General features: G+C 43.0%; 1 protein-coding gene across 7 annotated transcripts in view; it reads left to right on the forward strand.

Moving 5' to 3' along the window:
* The window catches only part of adgrb1a (adhesion G protein-coupled receptor B1a), a 160,863-nt gene that overhangs the window by 40,880 nt on the left and 96,708 nt on the right, over positions 1–23,275 (forward strand). For all 7 annotated transcript variants that reach the window (XM_056380686.1, XM_056380682.1, XM_056380680.1 and 4 more), the window contains exon 2: positions 3,838–4,758. In XM_056380686.1, the coding sequence (XP_056236661.1) occupies positions 3,864–4,758 (895 nt within the window). In that variant the 5' untranslated portion in view covers positions 3,838–3,863. The remainder of the gene's footprint in view (positions 1–3,837; positions 4,759–23,275) is intronic.

Genomic DNA, 23,275 nt, shown 5'->3' on the forward strand with positions numbered 1-23,275 from the left:
TCACATCGCAGAACTTAATTTTCTATTTATATTGTTGAGTAAAAAGGACTGAAAAGGATATTGATTTTAATCATGCATACTTTGTTTGTACCAGAGTTTTTAAGTGTTCTGTTGTTTGGCAAGTGTTTGTCATGTTCTTACTAAATAGAACTGTTTAAAACCACAGTTGACTGTCTGGTTTCTTGAACTTTCACTCAGATGCAAAAACCAGCCTGAAATTTTTATTTTTAACTCACCTGTTTCCATTTTATTAAAGACTAAAGTTATGGAGAATTGAGGGCGTGGCCTCTTTGAGTGGCAGGTGGGTGAGTGTATACACCAAAGTTTCTGCCCCACACATGCCCCTCCTCTTTGAATATTTTTGGATTAGCTGGGAGTGAGTGGAGGAATCAGACACTGCCAAGATGGCGACAGTGGAGCAGCTCACTCTGAGCTTCAGAAACCTGTGGGTGTAGCAATACAAACAAAAACAAAAGTGTTGCGTGTCATGAGTGAGAGTTCAGTTCATCAGGTTTCAGTCAGAGCCATAGCTCATGAATTAGCAGCTGTGTGTGTGTGTGTGTGTTCTCTTGTGTCCACCTGTTGTTCAGTGTGTTGCTCTTCTTATATGTTGGTGGACACGGTTGTTATTTTGTATTGGGGGGGGGGTCAAATCTTTAGCTTTATATTAAGTTGTATTTCCATCTTACAAAAGAAGCTGCCATGCAACAGACCACGTATCATTATATAGAATAATGTATGTTTTGAATTCAATGTTTAAAGGTGTACCTTCCAATATAATGAAATATCTCATAGAATAAAGAGGAAAAAGCAGAAGTAGAAAACAGAGATTTATGACCTGCTCTGTTTTGAGCTTTGTGAAGTTGGTGAGCTGTGTGAAGAGGCCTTCTACATGTGCTCGTTATCATGAAAGCAAAAAAAAACGCCTTTGTTGATGAGACCTGATAAACAGTTTGATTAAAGTTTGTTTAATTAAGTTTTCTCAGGAAGGAAACTTAATTGTGTGGAGACAGTGTAGTTTCCCCTGAAGGCCTGCTTCACAAGGACTTTTTCTTTAGACTGTGCTTTATTGGTTCTGAAGACTTATCTTTATTGGTTTCTGACAATTTGTCTTTTACTCCCTCACACACACACACACACACCACACACACACACACACACACACAACACACACACACACACTCTCTCTTCCTGTCAGCCTACAGATCATTATGATTGATCCGAGCTGCTGTCCTCAGCTCACTGCTCACTGTGACCGTCAGCTTCTCTCCCTCTGAAATCTATACCACGGAGCTGGACATGGATCTAGTCGTCCCTTTTGTCAAACTTACTGCCACATTTGCCTCGTTGTCGTTTGGATCTGTGGCCTGGTGGAACTAATGTTGAGGTTTGTTTCAGTCTGGAGACCTGGCTCCAACACAAGGAGCTGGTTTCACAGAGACACGTCAGACTGGTCTGTGGTGTTGCTCCAGTCTTCAGTCTGATGTTAGTCACACTGGTTCACTAAAATAAAGACTGACTCATTTTACCACCTTACCTCCAGACTAACCCAGGCCTAAGACCAATGTTACCATGGTAACAATCAACGACACTTGCGCTGACAAGTAGCACCCAACAACAAGAAACGTGGCTCATAATTTGTGGTTACTAACATTGTTATGAAGAGAGCAACGTGAAATGAAAGAGAGAGTTTTTTTCCAAATATTAATTTTTATTTTTTTATTTTTGTTTATTGTTTCACTCTTCAAGTAAAACGTCTTGTAACTGTTGAATTCTTCCTAAAGACAAACATGTTCTGCTGAGGGTAAACAGAGCTGAGCGGTTGGATGTGATTCCTCGGACGGCCATTTTTTTAATTTTGAAAAAAGTCTTAATTTACCCAGAATTCATTGTACCACAGTCTGTCTTAAGATACTCAAGAATAAAACTGCTTTGAGCAACAGAGGAATTTAGACTCTAGAGTTTAGAGTCTATCTGAAGTCTGACTCTTTGTTGTATCGAAGAGTCTGTCTTTGTGAAACCAGGTCCTGACCAGACGGGGGGCGCCAGCTTCTGGATGGAGGTCTGGATAGTGGACTGGTCAGTCTATTAAAAACCAGGCTTTAATGAGTCAGTATGAGTTTGACATATATTCTGAATATTAAAAGCCTCAGTTAGAAACTTAACACCTCATGCACATTCAGTATCTTCACTAAGTGTTTCTCCATGTGACGACACCAGTGAGTAGTCGTTACCTGTTAGTCTCTATGAGCTGCACCTGTGTCATTCATCATGAATTTGATCCTTTGTTCATATAAATGTTGCAGCCAGTGACACAGGAAGTTGCTAGGGGAGCGTACTGTGACTTGAAACAACTTTATTGTTCAGACAAAGTGAAGCCTGTGGCATCACTCCAGGCAGCGAGTCAAGGATGGAGTTCAAATGTCTTTAATGATGAGGGAATATCTCAGTGAGAAATACTTCAGAAAAAGGAAACACGGAGCTGCATCTGTAAAACATATCTTTCATTCTGATCATTAATATACAAGATATTGATCAAAATAAAAACACAGCATGTTAAAGGTCCAGTCCTTCTGTATTTTATTTGAAGTGTTGATCCGTAAGAAGATATAATTAAACCACCTCAGTGTAGTTTTACATCTCAAAACGGTTCAGTGAGCCAATCAGAACAGAGGAGGTTCTGAGCCTCTCTTCTGATTGGCTCACTGTTTCCTGAGTGATCTAATAAAATACAGAAGATTTCAGGTAAAACATTCACAGAACCCAAATCCTGCAAGGTTGGATGGTGGGTCTCGGTGGGCTGGGCTTGGGATACAGCTTAGTTGTGACATCACAAAGTTCCAGAAGTCCTGACGGCTGGTTCTTAGGTATTAAGGCTCAGTTTCTGAATACAGGCTGTGTGCATTTCTCTGTGGACGGAGGCTTTGATACTTTCACTGCATTGATATAGAACCTAGACCTGATCTATAATCAAACAACACATGGACATCTACCTTTACGCTGGATGGAGCTTTAATGTTGCAGTCTGGTATGTTTATCAAAGTTGTATTACTTTTCCAAAACTCCTATCAGTTCAGCTTGTTTTAATGCTGTGTAACTGAAGGTCACATGATATGCCTGTCATAAAACATCCTGATGACACACTCAGCACTCAGTCTTTTTGTCCATGACTTTAACAACAGACAATAATCTCCCTAAAAAGTGCTCATCTCCAATCAGCTGAAACTACAAATCTCACTGAGAGAGCAAACCATGATACTGTTTACCATTCTTAAACTATTTCCATGTCCAGGCTTTTCAATAAATCAACACAGATGATAACAACTGAAAAGTGTATTGAAAGTGAAGTTTACTTCTGTCACCATGTATTTTAAGGCAGAACATCAGCGAATGGTTTCAGCCTTAATAAGCGAACACAAAACAGATGAGTGATCCTGACATCAGTGTCTGTGGCGCATCCCTCATGAAGTGGAGTAATGAATGACTGCAGGTGTTGCCTTTTTTGTAATTAATAGTATTATAATTGGACAAATGAATGAACTGGCAGATGAAATATGGGAGCAGACGTGTGGAGAGCAGTTGTCTCTCAGGAAGAGACCGACCTGAACTCCAGTAATGAAGGAAAAACCAAATCAGTGGCTCCCTCCCTCCATTAGCTTCTATTCATCCTGTTTGTCTGTTGGCCCGAGACGCTGCCGTCGCTCTTAGTTTACAGCACAAACAAACGCAGCTGATGGAGATTTCTGGTTGCGGAGATAAATACAATCAGTGTAATCCCATTCCGTTGTCTGATCAGATACAAACTCTAATTCATATCTTGTCTCTTCCATTCCTCAGGTTCTGGTGAATCTCGGGGTCGACTGATGCCGCCATGGGCCGATCGCTGGATCTTTGAGAGAAGCCTTCTTCCCCGTTATCACCCACCCCCCCCTCCCCCCTCCTTCTCTTCTTCCTTCACCCTGCGCAGCTTTAAGTTGAGTCGTCTAGATACTAGCCGTCGGCCTTCGATACGTTCTCCTTCCCTCCATCTTTTAACCATGGCGAGCATCGTGTCTCAGACTCCTGGCCCGGCGAGGCTGCTATTGTGTTTCGCCCCTCTGCTGCTGATGAAGGGCGGGTGTCACGCCGCCCCCTCAGGCCCGGAGTCGGACTCCTGCTCCACCTTAGTCCAGAGTCGCTTCTTCGGCTTCTTCCTGTCATCATCGGTGTTTCCCACCACGCCTTGCTCCTGGACCCTGCAGAACCCCGACCCGCGGCGCTACACCATCTTCATCAAGGTGACCAAACCCACAGAGTACTGCGTGCCGTCGCAGCTGCGCACCTTCCAGTACGACTCCTTCCTGGAGACCACGCGCACCTACCTGGGCATGGAGAGCTTCGACGAGGTGGTGAGGGTGTGTGACGCCTCGGCCCCCGTGGCCTTCCTAGAGGCCGGAAAGCAGTTCCTCCAAATGAGGAAGGGGCCCCCTCGGGCGGGCGCGGCCGCTGCGGACAGCGACTGGGATTTCAAAACAGAGTACCTGGTGGTGGGGAAGCGCAACCCCAGCATGGCGGCATGTCAGATGCTGTGCCAGTGGCTGGAGGACTGTCTGGCCTCCAGCACGTCCAACCGGCCCTGCGGCATCATGCAGACTCCATGTTTGTGCTGGGAGCCGCCGCCACAGCTGAGCGAGGGGAATACCTGCTATCACAATGGAGTTTACCTGGAGAACTGTTTACCCAGTGTGAAAGAGAGCGGGAGAGACGCCGAGATAAACGGTGAGTGAGAAGCTTTTACACTCGTTTAACTGGGAGAAAATTGACTTCCAGCAGCAGCTCTGTCTAAGATTCATCTGTGCTCCTCTGGGGAAAGATCAGTTTACTGTTGGTTCTGTGTGACCTCAGAGTCACCTTGGAGTTTAGCACGCTCTCAGCACCATGAAAGAGAGATGACTTCTTCAGGAGCAATCAAGCTGCTGTAGATGTGTGTGATTTGTGAAAAGTGAGGATAATGGTATGATACTGGTGCAAAACAAGTGGAGTGAGTGCTCTGGCTGAAGTAGAGGAGGGAAAGATGGACGGAGAGAGGGAAATGGAAGGTTTATGGTTTCATCTGATGAAAACAAGCCCTGTGACCTTGAGAGGTCGGCGCCGTTTTCCGCCCCTCTGTGATCCAGGGACGGACACTCGATCGGCTTCTGGGAAGCCTCTGGAAACAGAGGAGAATCAAGTGCTGATATGTGATAGCTGTTCAGGGAAGATGCTCAGAGCGGGGGGGGGGGGGGGGGGGGGGGGGGGGGTTGGGGGTGCAGAGAGACACAGGAGGATGGTGGAAGGAGAGAGGCAGAAATAAGACGGGATAAGGGCCTGTGGCTCCAGGTTTAATTGTCTGCTGCTTGATCCCGGACCCCCCCCCCTCGGCAGACAGGATGTGGCCTGACATCTCTATCCTGGCTCCGTCAGGACTGTGGCCAGAGGGATGGAACATTTCTTGGCTCCTCTTTCTCCAGCTAACCTTTCCACCATCTATCTCTCTCTCGTTCCTCTGCTTCTCTCAGTCGCTTCCCCCTAATCAGCCTGTGGTCTCATTCTCCCGGTCCTCCTCCTCCTCCTCCTCCTCCTCTCCTCCTCCTCCTCCTCCTCTGAGCCACCATCGCTGCCTCCCCATCTTTCACACCCCAGGCTGATAGTTGGCCGATACCGAGCCAGTCGTGGGAAGCCAACCAAGCAGAGATGTTGCGGTGGGTATCTCCTGCCTGATCCTCCTCCAGTCTCCAGAGCGGCTAATATCCCCCCCGCTCCCCAGCCCCCTCTCCTCTAGTTATCGCACTTATGTAAGTCAACAGCGGGGTGTGGGCTGTTTGTGCCTCAAGGTGTGAAAAATAAAAAAGAAATATACCCTCACTGTCGGTTCGTGCAGAGATAGAGAGAGGAGGATGCTCTTCCTCTCACACGGGCAGAGCGTCTCTGAGATGATAATCAGAGGCTGAGAGTGAGCGAGTGGCTGTGGAGGCTGTGATGAGCTCAAATGGAAGAGGAGAGCAGAGTGTGAATATGTGGCAGGACGGGCGACTGGATGGATTGAATTGGTGGATGAAGATAAAGAGGGGCCGGGGAGATGTAATGGATTTTGTGTGGAAATAGGTGTGTGGAGCCGGTGGTTATGGCCCGCTGTGCAGTGAAGAGGGGGAACAGACGGGTGACGGTGGAGAGTGATGAATGAAGGAAAGACAATAGATACAGAGGAGAGAGACAGATCGGCAGAGGGGAGTGAAGCAGAGTGAGGAGGCTGACGAGAGCTTGGGGGGGGGGGGGGGGGGGGGGGGGGCTGATGAGGACAGATAGCTGTTGCTGGAGTCAGACCTGTTGGTCTCAGCACCTTCAGTAACAGAGCACTTCATAGATTACAGTCTGTCTCCCAGACCTTCACTCCCTCAGCGAGGGAGGCAGCGAGGGTCCCCCCCAGCAGCAGATGGAGGGGGGAGTCGCACTGTAAGATGATGGGGTGAGATGAGGACCGCCTCTCTCCCTCTCATATGGACCAGGCTGACAAGAGATTCTGAGACCAGACAGAAAAGTTTCATTAGAGCAGCAGATGAGCTTCTATATGAAGGTTATTGTACATTTTATGATTAAAGCATGAAACTGTCTCCATGTTTCTATAAACCAGGAAGTTTATTTTCAGATGTGACCTCTGGGAGGGGCAGAGCCCCCTGAAGACCAAACTAACATGTTAGCTCCTGATTGGAGTGTTTGCCAATGTGCTAGCTAGTCATGTGTCTCCATAGAACACACAGCAGAAGTTGTCAGTGTTTTTAACAAGCTATAGCTACCTTAACCTGCAGCCCCCCGGCAACACTCTAAGCAAAATTAGCAAATTAGCATCTTTATGCAATTTTGGCAAAGATACATGATTATAATGGAGATTGATGGGGGAAAAAAATGCAATGCTGGGGGCAATGACCTCTCTAGGTCACCAGAGGTCAGATACAACCTGCCTCCACACCTGAAATGAAACCTCAGGGCCTGTAGATCATCTGCTGAAACGTTCTTGCTTCAGTCAGAAAATGCACGGTTGGTTTGTCTCTCTGATCCACTCTTTTCTTTTTAATAGAAACTTGAAGTTGATGTGACAGCTTTTATCTTGTAGCTTCATAATCACTGTGAATTTCCACGTCACTTCATGTGCATTTTAGACAAGTGTCCCGAGTTATAGGCCCACAGTAGAAACACACAGTTTATCTCCAGTGCCCATTATGTAGCAGGGTGGATGGTGAAGGATGAAGAGGCCTGACTGTATGAACATCAGACTAAAATTAACCTTAGTGCCATAAAAAACTATAATTTCAAACCTGACCAGACCTCATTTCACATATTGCAGAAGGCAAATAATCCAGGGTTCAGCAGAATCATCCAGTATGACGCTCTGATCTGGAAGGTGGTTGGGTTTTGAGTTTGGTTTACAGTGAGAATCTGGAAGGTTTTGCAGCTGCAGTTTGTGGTGAGGGGAAGACAAATGTGGTTTAATATGACAGATCACACATAACAAACCACTCTCCTTTTAATTCAATCAGCCTTTTCCCATCATTTTCTGAGCAGCTGTGATCTGGTTCGATGCTGCACGCGGCCTGAGTCAGGAACAGCAGGGTGCAGCGGCAGGTGTTGGTTACCTGGCTGAGCAGGGGGAGGTGGGCGGCTCACTGTGGCTGCTGAGTGGCCGTTGTGTTGTTGATGAACAGTAGCAACACATGCTCAGCTCACTGACAAACACATTTCATTTCCTGTATGTGCTTCATAATAAAAGTCTACTCGTTCTTCTCCAGTTAAAGGCTTTTAATGTGAAGCTGCAGCGGCAGGTTCTGTTTCAGTTATAATACTGCAAATAAATATTGTCATGCTTTGATCAGCGGGACAAAGTCTGAATTTGATCTCATGTATATATTTACTTGAAGGTTTTTCATGATGCTCAAACAAAAAGGAAAGTGAATAAGATATCACAGCTGTATCATCAGCGGCATCTGGAACTGGGTGTGTCACCATTTCTCTCTCTATTTGTCATGAGTTTAGCTCATTAGCTGCGAAGATGTCGTCTCGCTCTGATTGGTCCACTGTTTCTTCAGCTGGGAAGTGACTGGATTCACAGTTTGTCTGGTCCACACACTAATGATTAATTATAATCTGTTAATCGTATTTTCTGGTGTGGCCTCTCCCCCACCTACATGAATATGATAATTACCATCCTGATTATCATTATTATATATTATTACATTATTAATGTATATTAATATTATTGTTATTATTATTTTTGTATACAATCAACTCTCATTAGAACATCCTGTCATGTGCACACACACACACACACACACCTTTGTCGATTTTATTTTATGGTCACAATGTCTCCTGTCACTTTTTTCACCACTAAAGTTGATCAATACATTGACTTATAGATTCATGGGGGTCCATTATATCCTTTTATTAATAATAGAAATGAGACGTTGCCCGGGCGACCTCTGGTTTTGACGTAATGCAGCTCACTTGTCTCCTTTAGTGCGTCAATAGGATCATCAATAGGAAGCTGTTAACCTGTATTGACTCTGACGTGACCTCTGATCATATTCATATAAGGATGAGAGGAAGCGTCACATGTTTTTATCAATATCACTCAGGTTTCAGTGAAGAGTGTCAGCGTCTCTGAAAGCAGGAATTCAAAGCAAACATCCAGAAAATGAATTTAATTACAAAATAATAGCAAATATTTGCAGTGAGCTGCTTCAGTCAGTTAATTAATCATGGCTTAATACATTAATTACAGCTAATGAGCAGGAGTCTGTGTTGAACATGTCCACAGCTGACTGTCTGAACACTGTGTGAGAAATCTTTAACCTTTAAGTCGAGAGCGCTGCTGATCTCAGGGCTATTTTTGGATGTTCTGACATTCACATGGTCACAGTGAAAGGTTTGGGCTGCTGGCCACTTCACTTCAGAAACACTGTCCATGACGATCCACTCTGTGGACCTCCAGTGTGTGTTTGTGCACGTGTGTGGACGTGGGGTAATTTGGGTCTGGATGTGTGTCAGAGCGGGCAGGGATTCATTTGTCAGTCGTCAGTGGACAACGGGGAGGCCGTGAGTGATTAGGGGAGACGAGAGGACGCATGACTCAATCTCAATCACATTCTGAAAGCTTTGAGAAAAAAAGCAGCAGCAGTGAGAGTGAATCTGAAGGAGGAGGGGTAAACTCCCCCCCCCCGTGCTGTGGGATCGTCTGGGTCGTGACCTTGGTTTTCACATCATGCGCTCTCACTTTCAGCTTCGCAGCCGTTTTCAAGTGTGAAATATTTAATAAAGCAGAAAAAACTGGGAAAACAACCAAACAAGACACAAAGCTCTCAGCAACAAACAGGCCGGGTATGAAATCCACTCTGCTGGTACGAGGCCGTTCTCTGTTTAATGTGCAGGTTCTTTGCACTCTGTCTGTATGAAACATCAACGCCTCTTTAACCAAAGACGTGAACGTGCAGGTCAAACACCTTCTGACACTTCAGTGGCAGAATCTGTCAAAGTTTGGATCATCAAACACCAACAGCTGGTACATCCATCACACAGTTCTCATTAACTCATAAAGCCATCAGACCAATGAAAAAGCCACTGACGGATGAACGGAAGCTCGTATATAAAATGATTAAAAAGGTGTTACACAATGAATAGATGTGGACCATTTTCCAGGGATCTATCAGTCAGAAACTCATCAGGGATCTGATCCTCCCTCCCTCTGGACCAAAACAAAAACTAATGACAGTGCACAGTGACAAAAGGTGAAAGACTTTGTTACAGCTAATATTATTCTTTGGCTTTTATTTGGAGGATCATGCTCTACATGTTTGGAAAAGGGAGTGTGAACAGGGAGTATGATATGAAATAATATATCCCTTGATGTATTGGGGGGGGGTGTTTATGCTCTGAGCAGTCTGCTTTATTCACTTCAAACAGGTGAGGGAGGTTTGAGTGGAGGCCAACAGTCCTCTGCAGCTCCACCTCCCTCTGTTCTGCTCTGATCCAGATACATTCACCTCTCAACTAATCAAGTCCAAAGGACGGGGTTTAAATCCCCCTCGTGTTTATGAACCACGTCCACGTTGGGTTTCACTCAGAAACATCATGAGTCACTTTCACTGTAACATGGTCATAAACTTAAATCAACACCTCTCTTTAAAGACACAGCCAACAAAAAGCTACTTTATATTAGTTATGACAACTTAACACTTAAATCATTGTTATTGGTTGATGTTATGTGACTCCCTGCTTAGCTCCTCCCACCTCCAATGTGAGCTGAGCTGTAATCTGCCAGAGACTGTGAAGTGAGTGGAAAGGCCTTAATGACCAAATTCAAGCAGTCCTTATCAACAAGACCAGGTCTAAACCTAGTCTATGTCCAGACCACATGAAATCCTGATATTATAACTGTGACGTCGTCTGACTAAAACACCAAACACATAAACACAAAGACTGAGCTGTGAGTTCAGCTGGATTTACTGTAACATGATCAGAGAGAAAGTTAGAGACAGACTAACTTTCTTAGTATCTCAGTATCTCACAAAGAGCACAGCCTCGGTCTTTATTTACTTCAGCTCCAGAACGCCACAGAGTTTAGAGGCAGGTCTTTATGTCTAACTCCCTCTGTTTGATATGTAGAGTTGGTCATGGTGTATTTTAGTATAAAGTCAAGTTGAAGAGCTGAAGCACTTAAAGATCCGTTCATTGTCAAAGCGTGTGTCATGAGGAGAGCTACTCAAAACAAATGTAATGGTCTAAGTGGACATATTGATATTTAAGGTGTATTGATCGATTCACGTCAACTCATGCACTGAGTAACAAGGAAGAAAAGATTCCACCTTAAAATAAGCCGGTATCTGCTGTTACCCTCTGAGCGGCACAGTGAAGTTTTATTCTTCTTTCTACCCAACAATCGCCATCCACTCTCCTGGCCTTGCTTTGTCTGGGATGCATTTACACAGACTTAATAATAACCTGCTGCTGGGAATGAAACTTATGTTTTCATAGCCAGTGGTGATCCTGGGGGGCCCAGCCAAAGAAGTCCATCGAAGGACCCCCCACCCACATGCAGGCAATAGGTACACACCAGCTACAGCACACATCAGCAGGGGCCCCACTGAGGGGGGGTTGGGGGCAACAAGGGGGTTTATAGTTGTATAGTTGTCATTACGAAATGTCCCAAAATGAGGGGCCCCGTCTCCCCTTGGTGGCCCCAAACATATGTTCGTATCTGACACCTTCATACCTCTGAGATTTTCACTGCACAAATTCACAATAACAATATTATAATACCTATAGAAGAACTGACATTGCAATATTATCATGTGTATTATTAACATGATTTTTAAATATCATGGTTACCATCAATACCAGTGTCACATCAGCCCTGGTGTAATAATCTCAACATGATGAAAGTCAAACATCTGATCAGTGTTCAGTTATAGCTGACTAAATAAACCTGCCAACACGTGTGTCACAGGTGCACTCTGGTCCTTAAACAAATGGCACCACACCTCTGGTCTGCAGGCAGCAGAGAGGTGGGGGTCAGGTGAGGGTGCAGGGTGGGGTGGTGTATTAAACTGACAGCAACAGGAACAGGACTTGAAACTTGTGACTCTCTCCTCCTGAGCTCTCAGTGCGCTGCCTCCACCGGCCATGTGGGATGCCAGGAAACTGTTGTGATACATCATTTCACTGCTTTGATCACAGTCTAATCACTGCTGTCCCACATATTGATTGTGATGGACGGGTAAAGAAACGGCGAAGGACCAGACGGAGCCACGGTCCAAAAAAGTGACAGCACGAGGAAAGAAGAAATACTCATGCAGCGCCCAGGCTTGCAGTTTCCTGCTGCTGGCAGCTGCAGCTGAGGAAGATGAATGTGTGTGTCTCTGCAGCCTCTGCCTGGCTCAAACACATTGTTGCTAAACTAAGGGATTTCCAACTCGCCTCCGTAAGGAGCACTGAGGAATCCTAAAGCACGGCTAATGCATTAGCTCCTCTTCACACTCACATGCATGGAGGTGCGTGCCCGTGTGCACACGCATACACACTGTATACAGCACTCACACACACGTGGTGAAATGTCACACCAGAAAATGGCACATACACTGGTGCAACCACGCAGCGGTCCCTCGTGACTGAGTGTGGGTGGCTGACTGAGAGAGAGGATAAAGCTGATTGTGTGTGTGTGTGTGTGTGTGTGTGTGTGTGTGTGTGTGTGAGTGCGTGTGTGAGCAGAGAGCGAGGTGTGGTGTTCGCCACAGTGGGCGCCGTGTGGGCAGGAATAAGCTGAGGAGAGACGGCGGAGAGATGCTCCACGCTGGTTGGAGGTCGCTCCGCCTGCAGGGAGCCTCGCAGCCCGTTTGGGAAGTTTTCATTTCCTTCAGAAAAACAATTAGCTCACGCGTGCGTGCTCTTGTTTGTGGTCACAACATGTTCACCTCATTCTTCATCAGTGTAATTATTAGAGAGCGGTGGCTGATTATGAGCAACACTGTTATTTCCTTCCAAATTATTATTTTTTTTTCTTTTTGGCTTTCTTATGACAGAGACAGCAATAGAGGTAGAGACAGGAATGACAGAGAGATAGAGAGAGAGAGAGCGAGAGAGCAAGGACTGAACCCAAATGGCAGGTGTTCCACCAGGCCCCTGAGTGGACGTCCGAGTTCAGATCAAAACTTGTGAGTGTACGGATCTAAAGTGTCCCGACTGCTCCAGAAAACAAAATGGATTCTTGTTTTGAAGAGATGTTGGTCGAGGAGATCTGCTGTTACCCACTTTTAAATGATTTTTCTTTGAGACAATACAAAGAGCCAAATGACATCAAACTCTGACCCTGTTCTCATCACAAGGTCATACCGCTTGTCTTCTTCTTCTACTTCCCATTGGCAGACAACGTCATGGTGCATTACCACCACCAACTGGGAAGGAGGCTGGCTCAGGAAATGTACTGTAGTGACAGAACCACAGTACGTCTGAGCCTGTAACTGAACTGCCTGATCAACATATTACTGATGTTGTTACACAGGTTGCATCCAGCCTGTAGACACAGATGTGGGGTCAGATATCCACAGAGGCTGAAAGACTTACAGTCCCTCACAAAGTGCTCACACCCCTTCACTTTATTCTCACTTTGATTTGTTGTAGATTTCATCTTAAATGGATTAATGGATTTTTTTCCCACACACGATAACCCATACTGACAAAGTGAAAACTATTTTTTAGTTAAAAACCTACACTGCAATACATAACTGTTTCCATCATGAGGTGGTAGGATTTCCATACACTTCTCCCATGAAGAAATGACCCATAGACTGTTGGTACAAGCAGGTTATAGTGGTTTTGTTGTTACGCAACATTTAACACAGTGGTCGGCAACTGGCGGCCCGCGGGCCAGAACTGGTGTCAGCCAGATTATTTTTCTTTAAATCAAAAAAAAAATTGATTTCCGTTGCTAAAATAGATTTTGTCTGAGCAGCAACAGCTACAGAATCACTTCCTCTCAGCGATTTTGCAGAGAAAATTTTTTTGCAGCAGTGCTTTATTTGAGGCCTGTACTATGAAGCGAGTTCAACATATCCAGGATCACTTTTAGTTATCTGGGTTAACTGAACCTAACAACGTCCTGATAACTTGTACTACGAAGCTGCTTATCAACGGGCTCAGTTAACTCTGGGTTTACCTGTCCAGCTACGAGCGTGTTCATGTCAAAGAGACGGAGTTGTTAATTATAAGCAACATCGTCTGAACCGTGAATGAAGTTCTTTATAACATGAGAAGAAACGCTGATGCCTACCAGTAAGTTCGGTTATAGCAACGTCCAAAAGTGATGTTCAACAAGGAGAAATGTGAACAACATGATCGCATGACTGGAATAAAAAACTATTATTTCCATGTCTAAATATAATTTCTATCAATGTCAGATTAAAGATAAATTGTAAATAAGTGCATGAATTATCATTATGTCTGAGTATTTTCTCTCTTCAGTCTGATGATGAACAAACTGTTATGAACACGTGATGCAGATAAAACAGCTAAAGTTCATGTCAGACTGTTTCTGCTGCAGAGAGGAGAGAAAGAGAAGTAGTTGATGTCTGATGAGTCAGAACGACTGAAATGTTTTATAATCATGGAAATAATTAAGTGTGTTAATTGTTCTAATCAAAGACATCAGAGGTTTAGTTTTTATTTCCAGTTGTGGTCACAGAGTGTCCTCATGTTGTTCTGAGCTGCAGTGATGAAGAAGAGAGTAAAAGCTTCATCAGTGTCAGGAATCCAATATCTGTTCAATTAAAATGAAGTTATAATAGTTATTATAAAGGCTTTTTATTTAGCGTGATAAACTCTTTTTTTAGAAGCTTTGTTTTAAAACCAGAGTGGACACATGGAAAGACCCAAACAGGAAAACTATTCCTCAGACTTTTTATATCTTATATCTACCGCTCGTTATTATTGATCACTTTATTGTAAACTCTTTTGTCCCTGTCAGGATCCTGTAGGAATGATGACTCGGTTTTTCCAGTGATTTGATTGGTCAGTAGTTTGGCTGTTGACAGGTTTTGATCTGATCCTCTGAAGTTAATCTCCACTGGAGCAGATTAGGATATCAGCGCAAGTTACCATGGTGATTTACCCCGGTAATAGGTGAAACACCGTCTTAGGACTGAAAACCCAAAGTTAAACCTGAAGTTATCTCGATAACCTTAAAATCCTGCTTCATAGTACAGGCCTCTGGTAGTCCATGGCAACAGTTCAACAAAGAGCAGCCTGACTCTCAGGATCTGGGTCTCTGCTGCCTCTGGATCTGGACCAGCTCCACATCACGGATGGGGAAATGAATACACAAGTTTATCAGGGTCTCCTCCAGCATAATGTCAGGGTTTTTTTTTTTAATTTGTGTGTTATTAGCTTAAGCACCTTGTGTTTGTTTACACTTGTGACTTAGATGAAGATGACATCACATTTAATTACCAATCAATGAAAACCAGATCACTCCACGGGGTTCACCCACTTCTTTATGCCACTGTATTTTCTCACTGTGTTTCTTTTTTACATAATCGATCAAAAATCTTCAACCCTTCATGTGAGAGTCAGTGAAACCAAAACAGACATCACGCTCAGACTGCTGGAGTCAGCTGATCTGTCTCTGATTTAACATCCGTGACAATCTGATTAAAGTCATATTTTCACATTAAATCAGTGTTAAAGCTGAATGTTAGGGAGGTGTCCCGGCTCTGTTTAGCAGTTTGATGGTGTAATTCTCTTGATAGCTGGTGCATATCATACACAATAACACATCTCAGTCAGGCATTTCTTACACAGCTACACTGGCTTTTAATTAGATTTTTTTTCTGTCTCAAACAGCAGCTGATTTTTCTTGTTGTGTGGTGTCAGTCCGATGAAGAGTTCTCTCTAGGTTCAACTCTTAAAACTGATGATCCCAGGAGTTTAAAAAAATTCATGAAAATTAACTTTTTACCATAAAAATGTCTTCTCAATCAATTCACATACAGATACAAGATCATTTAAAATTGTGTTTAAGTTTTTAGCCACACTAGCGGAATTAGCTCTTATGGCTAGTCAGCCAGTCCATCGCTATGGTTCTGAAAGGCTGAAATATCTTTCATGCTTTTTAATGGGAATGAATTTTGATGACTTTGGTGATTCCCACATTTTCATTAAGCACAACCAGCGGGTCAACGTGTTCACTTATCTTATGAAATACTTATATAATATCTTTTCCACTGACATTCCCGGTTCATGAATCCTACTGTGTGACTTGTCCTACAGCGCCACCAGCGGGTTGACATTTGTGGTTTTGAGTGAAATGTCTTAACTGTTGGATGGATTAAGGTTTGATTTGGTCCACACCCCCATCAGGTGAATAACCTCCTTTTTATCTAGTGCCACTTTGTTTTATGCTCAAGTACCTGCAGAATTAACGACATCCCCATCAGCCTTAACTGTAGTTTGTGTTTAGTGCTACTTACTAAATTTAGCATGCTAACATGCTAATCCAAGATGGTGAACATGGTGAACATTATACCAGATTAACAGGAGTCAAATCAAGTTAATTTTTATTGTATAGCGCCAATTCTACAGACACTTTTCAAACAGAGGAGGTCTATACCTCCTGTTTATAATAAGCATGTTAGCATAATGAGCATGTTAGCATTGTCATCATGAGCTTGAAGCACCACCCTGCTGTGGTGCATCCCAAGATGACGAGCATGGTATCATTATAGCAGATTAACATGAGCATGTTAGCATTGTCGCCATGAGAATGGTAGTATGCTATCATTACCATGCAGTGGTCCACTAGCATGGCTGTAGACTCTGACAGATAAAGAGCTACTCACAACATTAAAGGGCTTTTTCTGGCAGCACACTTATTCTGAAAATGACGGATGGTCGTCTTAGCTAAGACATGTAGTTGCTGGGTCTTTATATAAAAGCAATGAAAACCTGTCCTGGGGTTAAGGTTACAGTATTAGCTCAGAGGCTGACACACACAGCATCTACAGAAATGAACAACTTAAGAGTTTTAACAAAGTTCAAGGCAGTGACCTCACCACTAATGAAGTCTGTGGCCTTTATCAGCTCCACCTGTTCTCTGTCAAAGCACTCACTTGAACTTAAAGTCAGTGTGAAACGAGTTGAGGAATTGTCTGTCTCCTTCCCAGAGGCTGCCTGTAAATGGAGGACCTATCTCAGGTCCCTCCTCACCGAGCCCGAGGGTTTATTAAACATTCATGCTTTAATTAAGCAATTTTACCGCTGCTACTTACCAGGTGATGATAAAAGCACTGCTCCAGGATGAGCATGGCGAGCAGACAAACGTATACAGTGTGTGTGTGTGTGTGTGTGTGTCTGTGTGTGTGTGTGTAAAAGTGTCCTACATAAGAAGCCATTAATTTCCTGCCATTAATAAAAGTGTGAGGATTAGAGAAAAGACAAGCTGAACTTTTTTCACCGGCCTCATCAGTCATGTGTGACTGCAGGAGAATGGACGACGTTGGGATGTGATAGGGATCCCTGTGTTTCCTGACAGGCACCACTCACTGCTGCTCTTTCTCTCTTCACTTCTCCATTTTACACTTCGTCACACCATCACACGCCTCTTTCTCTTTTTTTTTTTTTTTTTTTTATTCTTTTTTTTGGAGGAATCCGTTAGAGTGGAGGAGATTTGAAACCCTATTTCCCCTCTCAGAAGAGTGCGGTATTACTGAGAAACTGCGTTGTGTCTTCGAAGGGTGAAATTGTGAGGGAGAAAATAGAGAATTAGAGTGTGTGTTCATGTTGCCAGTCTCCTTGGCTGTGAGGACGTTTAATGCTAGTCCGACTGTCTCACTGTCGTTTTTCAGATTTGATGACTTGGACAATGAAGATGAATTACCTCAGATCACACAGCAATGTACGGGTTTACTGCTGCTGTGCGTCAGAGCTGGATGAAAACCTCCATATATATGTGTGTGTGTGTGTGTGTGTGTGTGTGTGTGTGTGTGTGTGTGTGTTGTCACGTCTGCGTGCCTCTGTGTCCTTGTTAAGAGCAGGAGGTAGCTCTGCGGGATGGCTGTAAAGGCTGCTCTCCTTGGCGGTATCACCTGGAATGACACCCAGAGGTGACACTCTGTCAGAACACACACACCCGCACAAGACACACACACACACACACACACACACAAACACACTGATACACATCCACAGTAAACTGAGCATATCTTGGCCAAAGCCTGCCAGGTCCAAGAAAAGAACTCATTAGTGCAGACATATTCCATGTGCTCACACACTCACACACACACACACATATACACACACACACACATATATACACACACACACACACACACATACACACACACACACACACACAATACACACAGTCACTGCAGCACACACCAGCACACCTGGGCCTGTTCATACATGACTGACTGAGTGTTTAAAGAAAAACACCTGACTTCACATGGACACTGTGCGACTGAGCTGCTCAGTATGTATCCTGCAGTCCTCAGTCTTGATTGCTGTTTTGGACTTATCTGGATAATTGGCCGATCATAGATAGTGAGGCGTTTCACGGAGGTATTTCTTACAGCTGCAGTGGACTTTAATTAGATTTTCCTCCACTGAAAACATCAGCAGACGTCAGGCTGAGGTGTCAGATCCTGTAAACTGAAAATTCTTCTGAGGATCTTCACATGTTCTTCAAACCTGTGTTTATTAGCCTCAATCATCCAGAAGTTAGAGGTGTGCCGCGAACCGTGTGTGTGTGTGTTTGTGTGTTTGTGTTTGTGTTGTCAGCCTGTTGTTGATCTCCAGTCTCACCTGGGCCACGTTCTTTATACGTGGAGAACTGAGTCATCTGGACCTGAATGTTAATGAAGAGTCTGGATTTCGCTGTTTCTTCAAAGCTTCTTGAAATTCTTCTGAAATTGTTGTGAGAGCAACAAAGTCCTTGAGCCCAAACCGGAGACCGTGCATGTTTATTCAGTTAGTTTGATCCAAACTGCAGTTCCTTTAATGGTTGGCTCCAACTGTGAATCAATCGGACGTTGTAAGTGATGGCAGGGTTTGATTAGGGACACCTGATGGAAAGCCAGACCTGTTCTGTTGTTCTACTGCAGTGAGAAGAAGCAGCTTGGCTTCTATCAGACCATTACAAACCAAATGCCACTTCAATAACTGCTTGATTCCAAGTGTGCCTGGTTTATACAGCGGTTTCCACATTCACTCAGAGCTTTCTACATATTCTTAAATAATCTTTTTGTTGTTTTCCCCAGAAATGTACAGACTCTGGGTGCTGTGACACAACTGATGTTTTCTAAGCCCAAATTTAGGATCTCGATATAGTCCGGCCAAAATATGGCAATACACCGTATTATATTCATAATATAATTATACTGTGGTATTTTTTGTTTCAGTTGTTTTTTTTAACAATGCATAATTATATTATTGTTTTTTATGTCTCAGGCATAAGTGGTACTTCCACTAAACAGCATTTCAAAGCTTGATTTGTCATGACAAGCAAGGCAGTGAAATTAAGGTTGGACTCGACAGACTGTGCAAAACTGCCAAAAAATATGATAATCGATATCGGCCCAAACCTATTTTCTATAGACTCCCATGTTAAAATGTCCAACTTTACAGCGGAAATAAACATGTTTACAGCCTGGTACAAACAATGAGTTGTTGTGTTTGCCACAAACGAAGTCTCAGCTCCACACATGCTCCTTTGACCATATTTGGATTAGCTGGGAGTTAGGGGCGGAGTCAGACACTGTCAAGATGGTGATGGTAGAGCAGCTCACTCTTAGCTTCAGAAACGTGTGGGTGACGTCACAGAGGCTTCGTCCATCTTGGTAACGTGTTGGCAGAGTGGCTGCAATAACACCACCTCTGAAAATAAAATCTAATATTAACACTTTTAAAATTGCTTTAGCTGATTTTATAGGAGCTACACATTACACACCAATACAACAAAAGTAGCTAATTTCAAGCTAATTTAGTGAGCTCTAGTATATCCTGTTCCACCTTCCCATTCAAACATCACAGCATACTGTAGTTAGCAATGTAATCATGAGCATGTTAGCATGGTGACGCTAGCATTGAACTATACAGCCTCATAAAGCAGGTAAGATGACTGTGTCCTGCTGTAAAGACAAAAATCTAAATATCAAAAGTCTTTTCATAAAAACATGAATTAAAACTACAAAGATCTTCTATTGTTCTGCAGCAGTGTTTGAGGAGAGTAGAGGTGAGTACTGTGGAGAGAGAGAGGGAGAGAGAGAGATAGGACCCTGACCAGAATCAGACCTGGCTTGTTGTGTCATCTGATGCCCCATTATGATTATTTCTACCTCAAACCCAGCCCTGCTTCTCTAACAGCAGTCCAACTTAATTACAAATAACAACAGAACATAATTATCATGAGAAATGCTCCGCTTGTACCTCAGCTCTCTCTGTGTAATGCTTCGGTTTTATAATCAACTTGTAGTAGCTGCTCCTCTTTTTCTTCCTCTCAGTTTAGATTGATTTATTCACTCTCATTTATTTCTCATCAAAGCATCACAACATGATTAGGGTGTGCCTTTTAACACTTTCTCATTTACGTGCTTGATGGACTTCTTATCTTTTCATTGCTTTCATATCCGTTAAAGATTGTGCTGCCCAATCTAATCTCAAACAAAAATAACAATTAATTGTTCTCAGGCATTCTGAAAAACACATTGTATTACTGCAGCTCCAGTGTGGCTACATCTCCTCGGTCTCTGCTCTCGGAGGAATCGCCTTTACTGCGTCCTGTTGTTGTTGTTCAAACATCAGCTCTCAAAGTCAAACTCTGTTTTCTTACACGCTTTTCTTAAATATACTGAGCTTCCAACTTTGTGTCATCGGTTTGTGTGTGACCCTTTCTTGTCTTAATGCGGCATCGCTCCTGTACACAAAGACAGCTCCATAAAGAAATGAAGAACCTGACCGGCCTTCCCAGAGAACCGTTCTCAGCCAGAACCTTTAGAATGCGCTGGAACACCAACTGTGATGCTCTTGTGTGCCGAAGCTGAGAAAGGCCATCCTCCTAATATTTTTCTATCCCATTATTTCAAGATAACAAAGTTTGTTATCCCGAGAAAATGAGATATTATCAGGAGAAAAAACAACTAGTTTTTTAGTTATCTCGAGATAATGAGATTTTATCAGGAGTTTTTTTGTATTCGTGCTATTTGTAAAGCACGTTTCATACAGGTTGGTGCAGTTCAGTGTTTCACAGACGACTGATGAGCTAAATAAAATAGATTTAAAAAGCTAGAATAACAATAGCAAACAAAAAACATTAGAAAATTAATAATAAAAAAAATACATAAAATAGAATAAAATACAATTCACAACATAGATACCATGAAATAAGTGAATAAAATAAAGCAACTAATGACTTAAAGAGACATCACTGTAAAAGTCTGTGGTGAAATAAATGTCTCCTGTGCCAAAAAAGGTGACCATCTTGAAAATTTTAAAATTTCTAAAGGCTAATGGGATTTTTCAAATGAAAAAGGCTCCAGAGGAATAAACAGACCAATTTGGTGCCTGTGTCCACATTTGAAAGATTATTTCAGTTATCTGCTGCACTGGAACACAGTCTGACATTTTTAATCCTTTCAAACTAAAATTCTGAATGTCTCTGCTACTTCCTGAATACAAACAATTTAAAAGCTCATAATAATGTTTGGCTGCTGCCCAACATAAATAATAAAAGATAAAAAGTTCAGCAGTCCAAACACAGAGTCTAATTCGTGGCTGAAAAGGAAGCTAAAAATATGTTCACATTTTTAGAGAATGTATGAATATTTTCCTCCTACACTATTTTATCCACCTGCAGTTAATCAGAGTGTTGGCTTTTACAACCAGGTTGGACTATAGCACATATAACATAACTGGACCAACGACGGATCAACCTAAAGCTAGCGGGTCCACCTGCATGTGATGGACCTTCTCTACATGTTTCTGTAGATTGCTTATGTTTTCTGGCCTTACGTGAAAAAGAAGCCAAACCACAACTTTTCAACGTTAAGCACAGTCTGTATGTGTTGGTGTGTAGGTGCTCTCAGAGAGACAGAGATTTGCGAAAATGTCTATGTATCAATAATAAAGAGAGAAATCTATTTTCTTAATCTCTCCAGTACTGAGAGGAGAACTGATAACGTCAGAGCTTATCCACACTACAGTCTTTAATAGTTTAAGAATACCAGGTTTCTCTACTTTCCGTAACCATGACTGCGCATTTTATTGTAACCATGATGACAACATTGTTTGATTGAGGAAATGCTGCAGTGGGTTAGTATCAGAGGGAAAACAGACTTACCCGGTTGTAGGTTTGAGGACTAACTTGTTAAACAGAAAATGATATATAAAATAATCACGGGCTCAGTTAAAACAGTCACACTCTGGTCTGTAACTTCAGTTTCCAAAGTTTCTGTGAGAGTTCATCAGTCAAATCTTTATCTCAGCATCATCCTTAAAGTCCAACAGAGTTCCTCACATTTTATTATCATGGTTAAGAGGCTAAATAAACACGACCATGTGATGGGAGACAGCTTGCTGCTTTTAAAGAGTCGGGACCACGGCGGCATCTAAACCAGACACAAGTTACATTTGCACTTACATTCACATGCTGTTTAATGTGCCTCAGCTGAGCAGCTAATTACATTTCGGTGACTCACTGAAAAAGTTTGTTCATGTTTGTAAGTTGGAGGAGAAGGAGGAAGTGTGGGCTGTTGTTCAGAGTGTGGCTCTGTGTCGTGTAGCAGGCTACAGTCGGACGTAGGAATATAAAACTAGAGGATGAGCTCCTCAAGCCCGAACATTTCCTAATACAGGGAGGTACAGAGCAGACGTATGTGCTGTACAGGGCAAGGGTTGATATTTCATTTCAGCTGGACTAACTAACATTAGCATTTGTTGTTATGGTATGTTATTACAGAGGTGATAAGAAAGGGGAGGAGTCACTGTCATATGTTCAGGCAGGTATCACTCCTCGAGCAGGTGTTCCCGTAGTCTCTTAGATGAATTCTCCGTTGTTCATAATCTCCATAGAATATGACTGTCCATCTGTATCTGGAGATCTCAACCTTCACTTCATGCCACTGACTGGTTCATTTAAATCACGTACATGAGAATACCATCAGCACGTATGTCCAACATGTCTCCTCAGAGGAAAGGGTCTGTTAGTGTTTGGAATTCAGTAAATGAGTTTCTAATGTGACTTTGAGACCTTAAGTGAACAAAGATAACAGCTACAATACAATTAGCCTTTCTCCTGGTCCTGTTGACTTGCTCTGTCTGATGCCAAAAGTTAAATGATTCTGTGCCTTTTTGTGGTATTTTATTTCAGACACTGAAAAAGATAATGGTTTATTTGAAGAATGAAACTGAAATCAAACACAAATACTGGAAAGGCCATCTTAGATGGGTTGCATTGGATTTTTTTTTTTTTTTGACTCCTCACTTTTCATGCAGAGCTGCGTCTGTTGCCCTCTAACAAAATGAAAACTGCTGGAGCCCTTTTGTCAGATTTCACCCTGCTATAATTTAGAAATTAATTTCCATCCAGTGCTGAATGTGATGGGTCCCTTTGTGCCACTAGAGCCTTAAGTACCAGGAGCCAGCATAGCAGTTCATGTGTTTTAAATACTCTTTAATAAGAGACAAAGGCCTCCTACTGCTAGTAGCAGACTCATACTACGACACA

Source organism: Seriola aureovittata, chromosome 7 (assembly GCF_021018895.1).
Source record: "Seriola aureovittata isolate HTS-2021-v1 ecotype China chromosome 7, ASM2101889v1, whole genome shotgun sequence".
NCBI lineage: Eukaryota > Metazoa > Chordata > Actinopteri > Carangiformes > Carangidae > Seriola > Seriola aureovittata.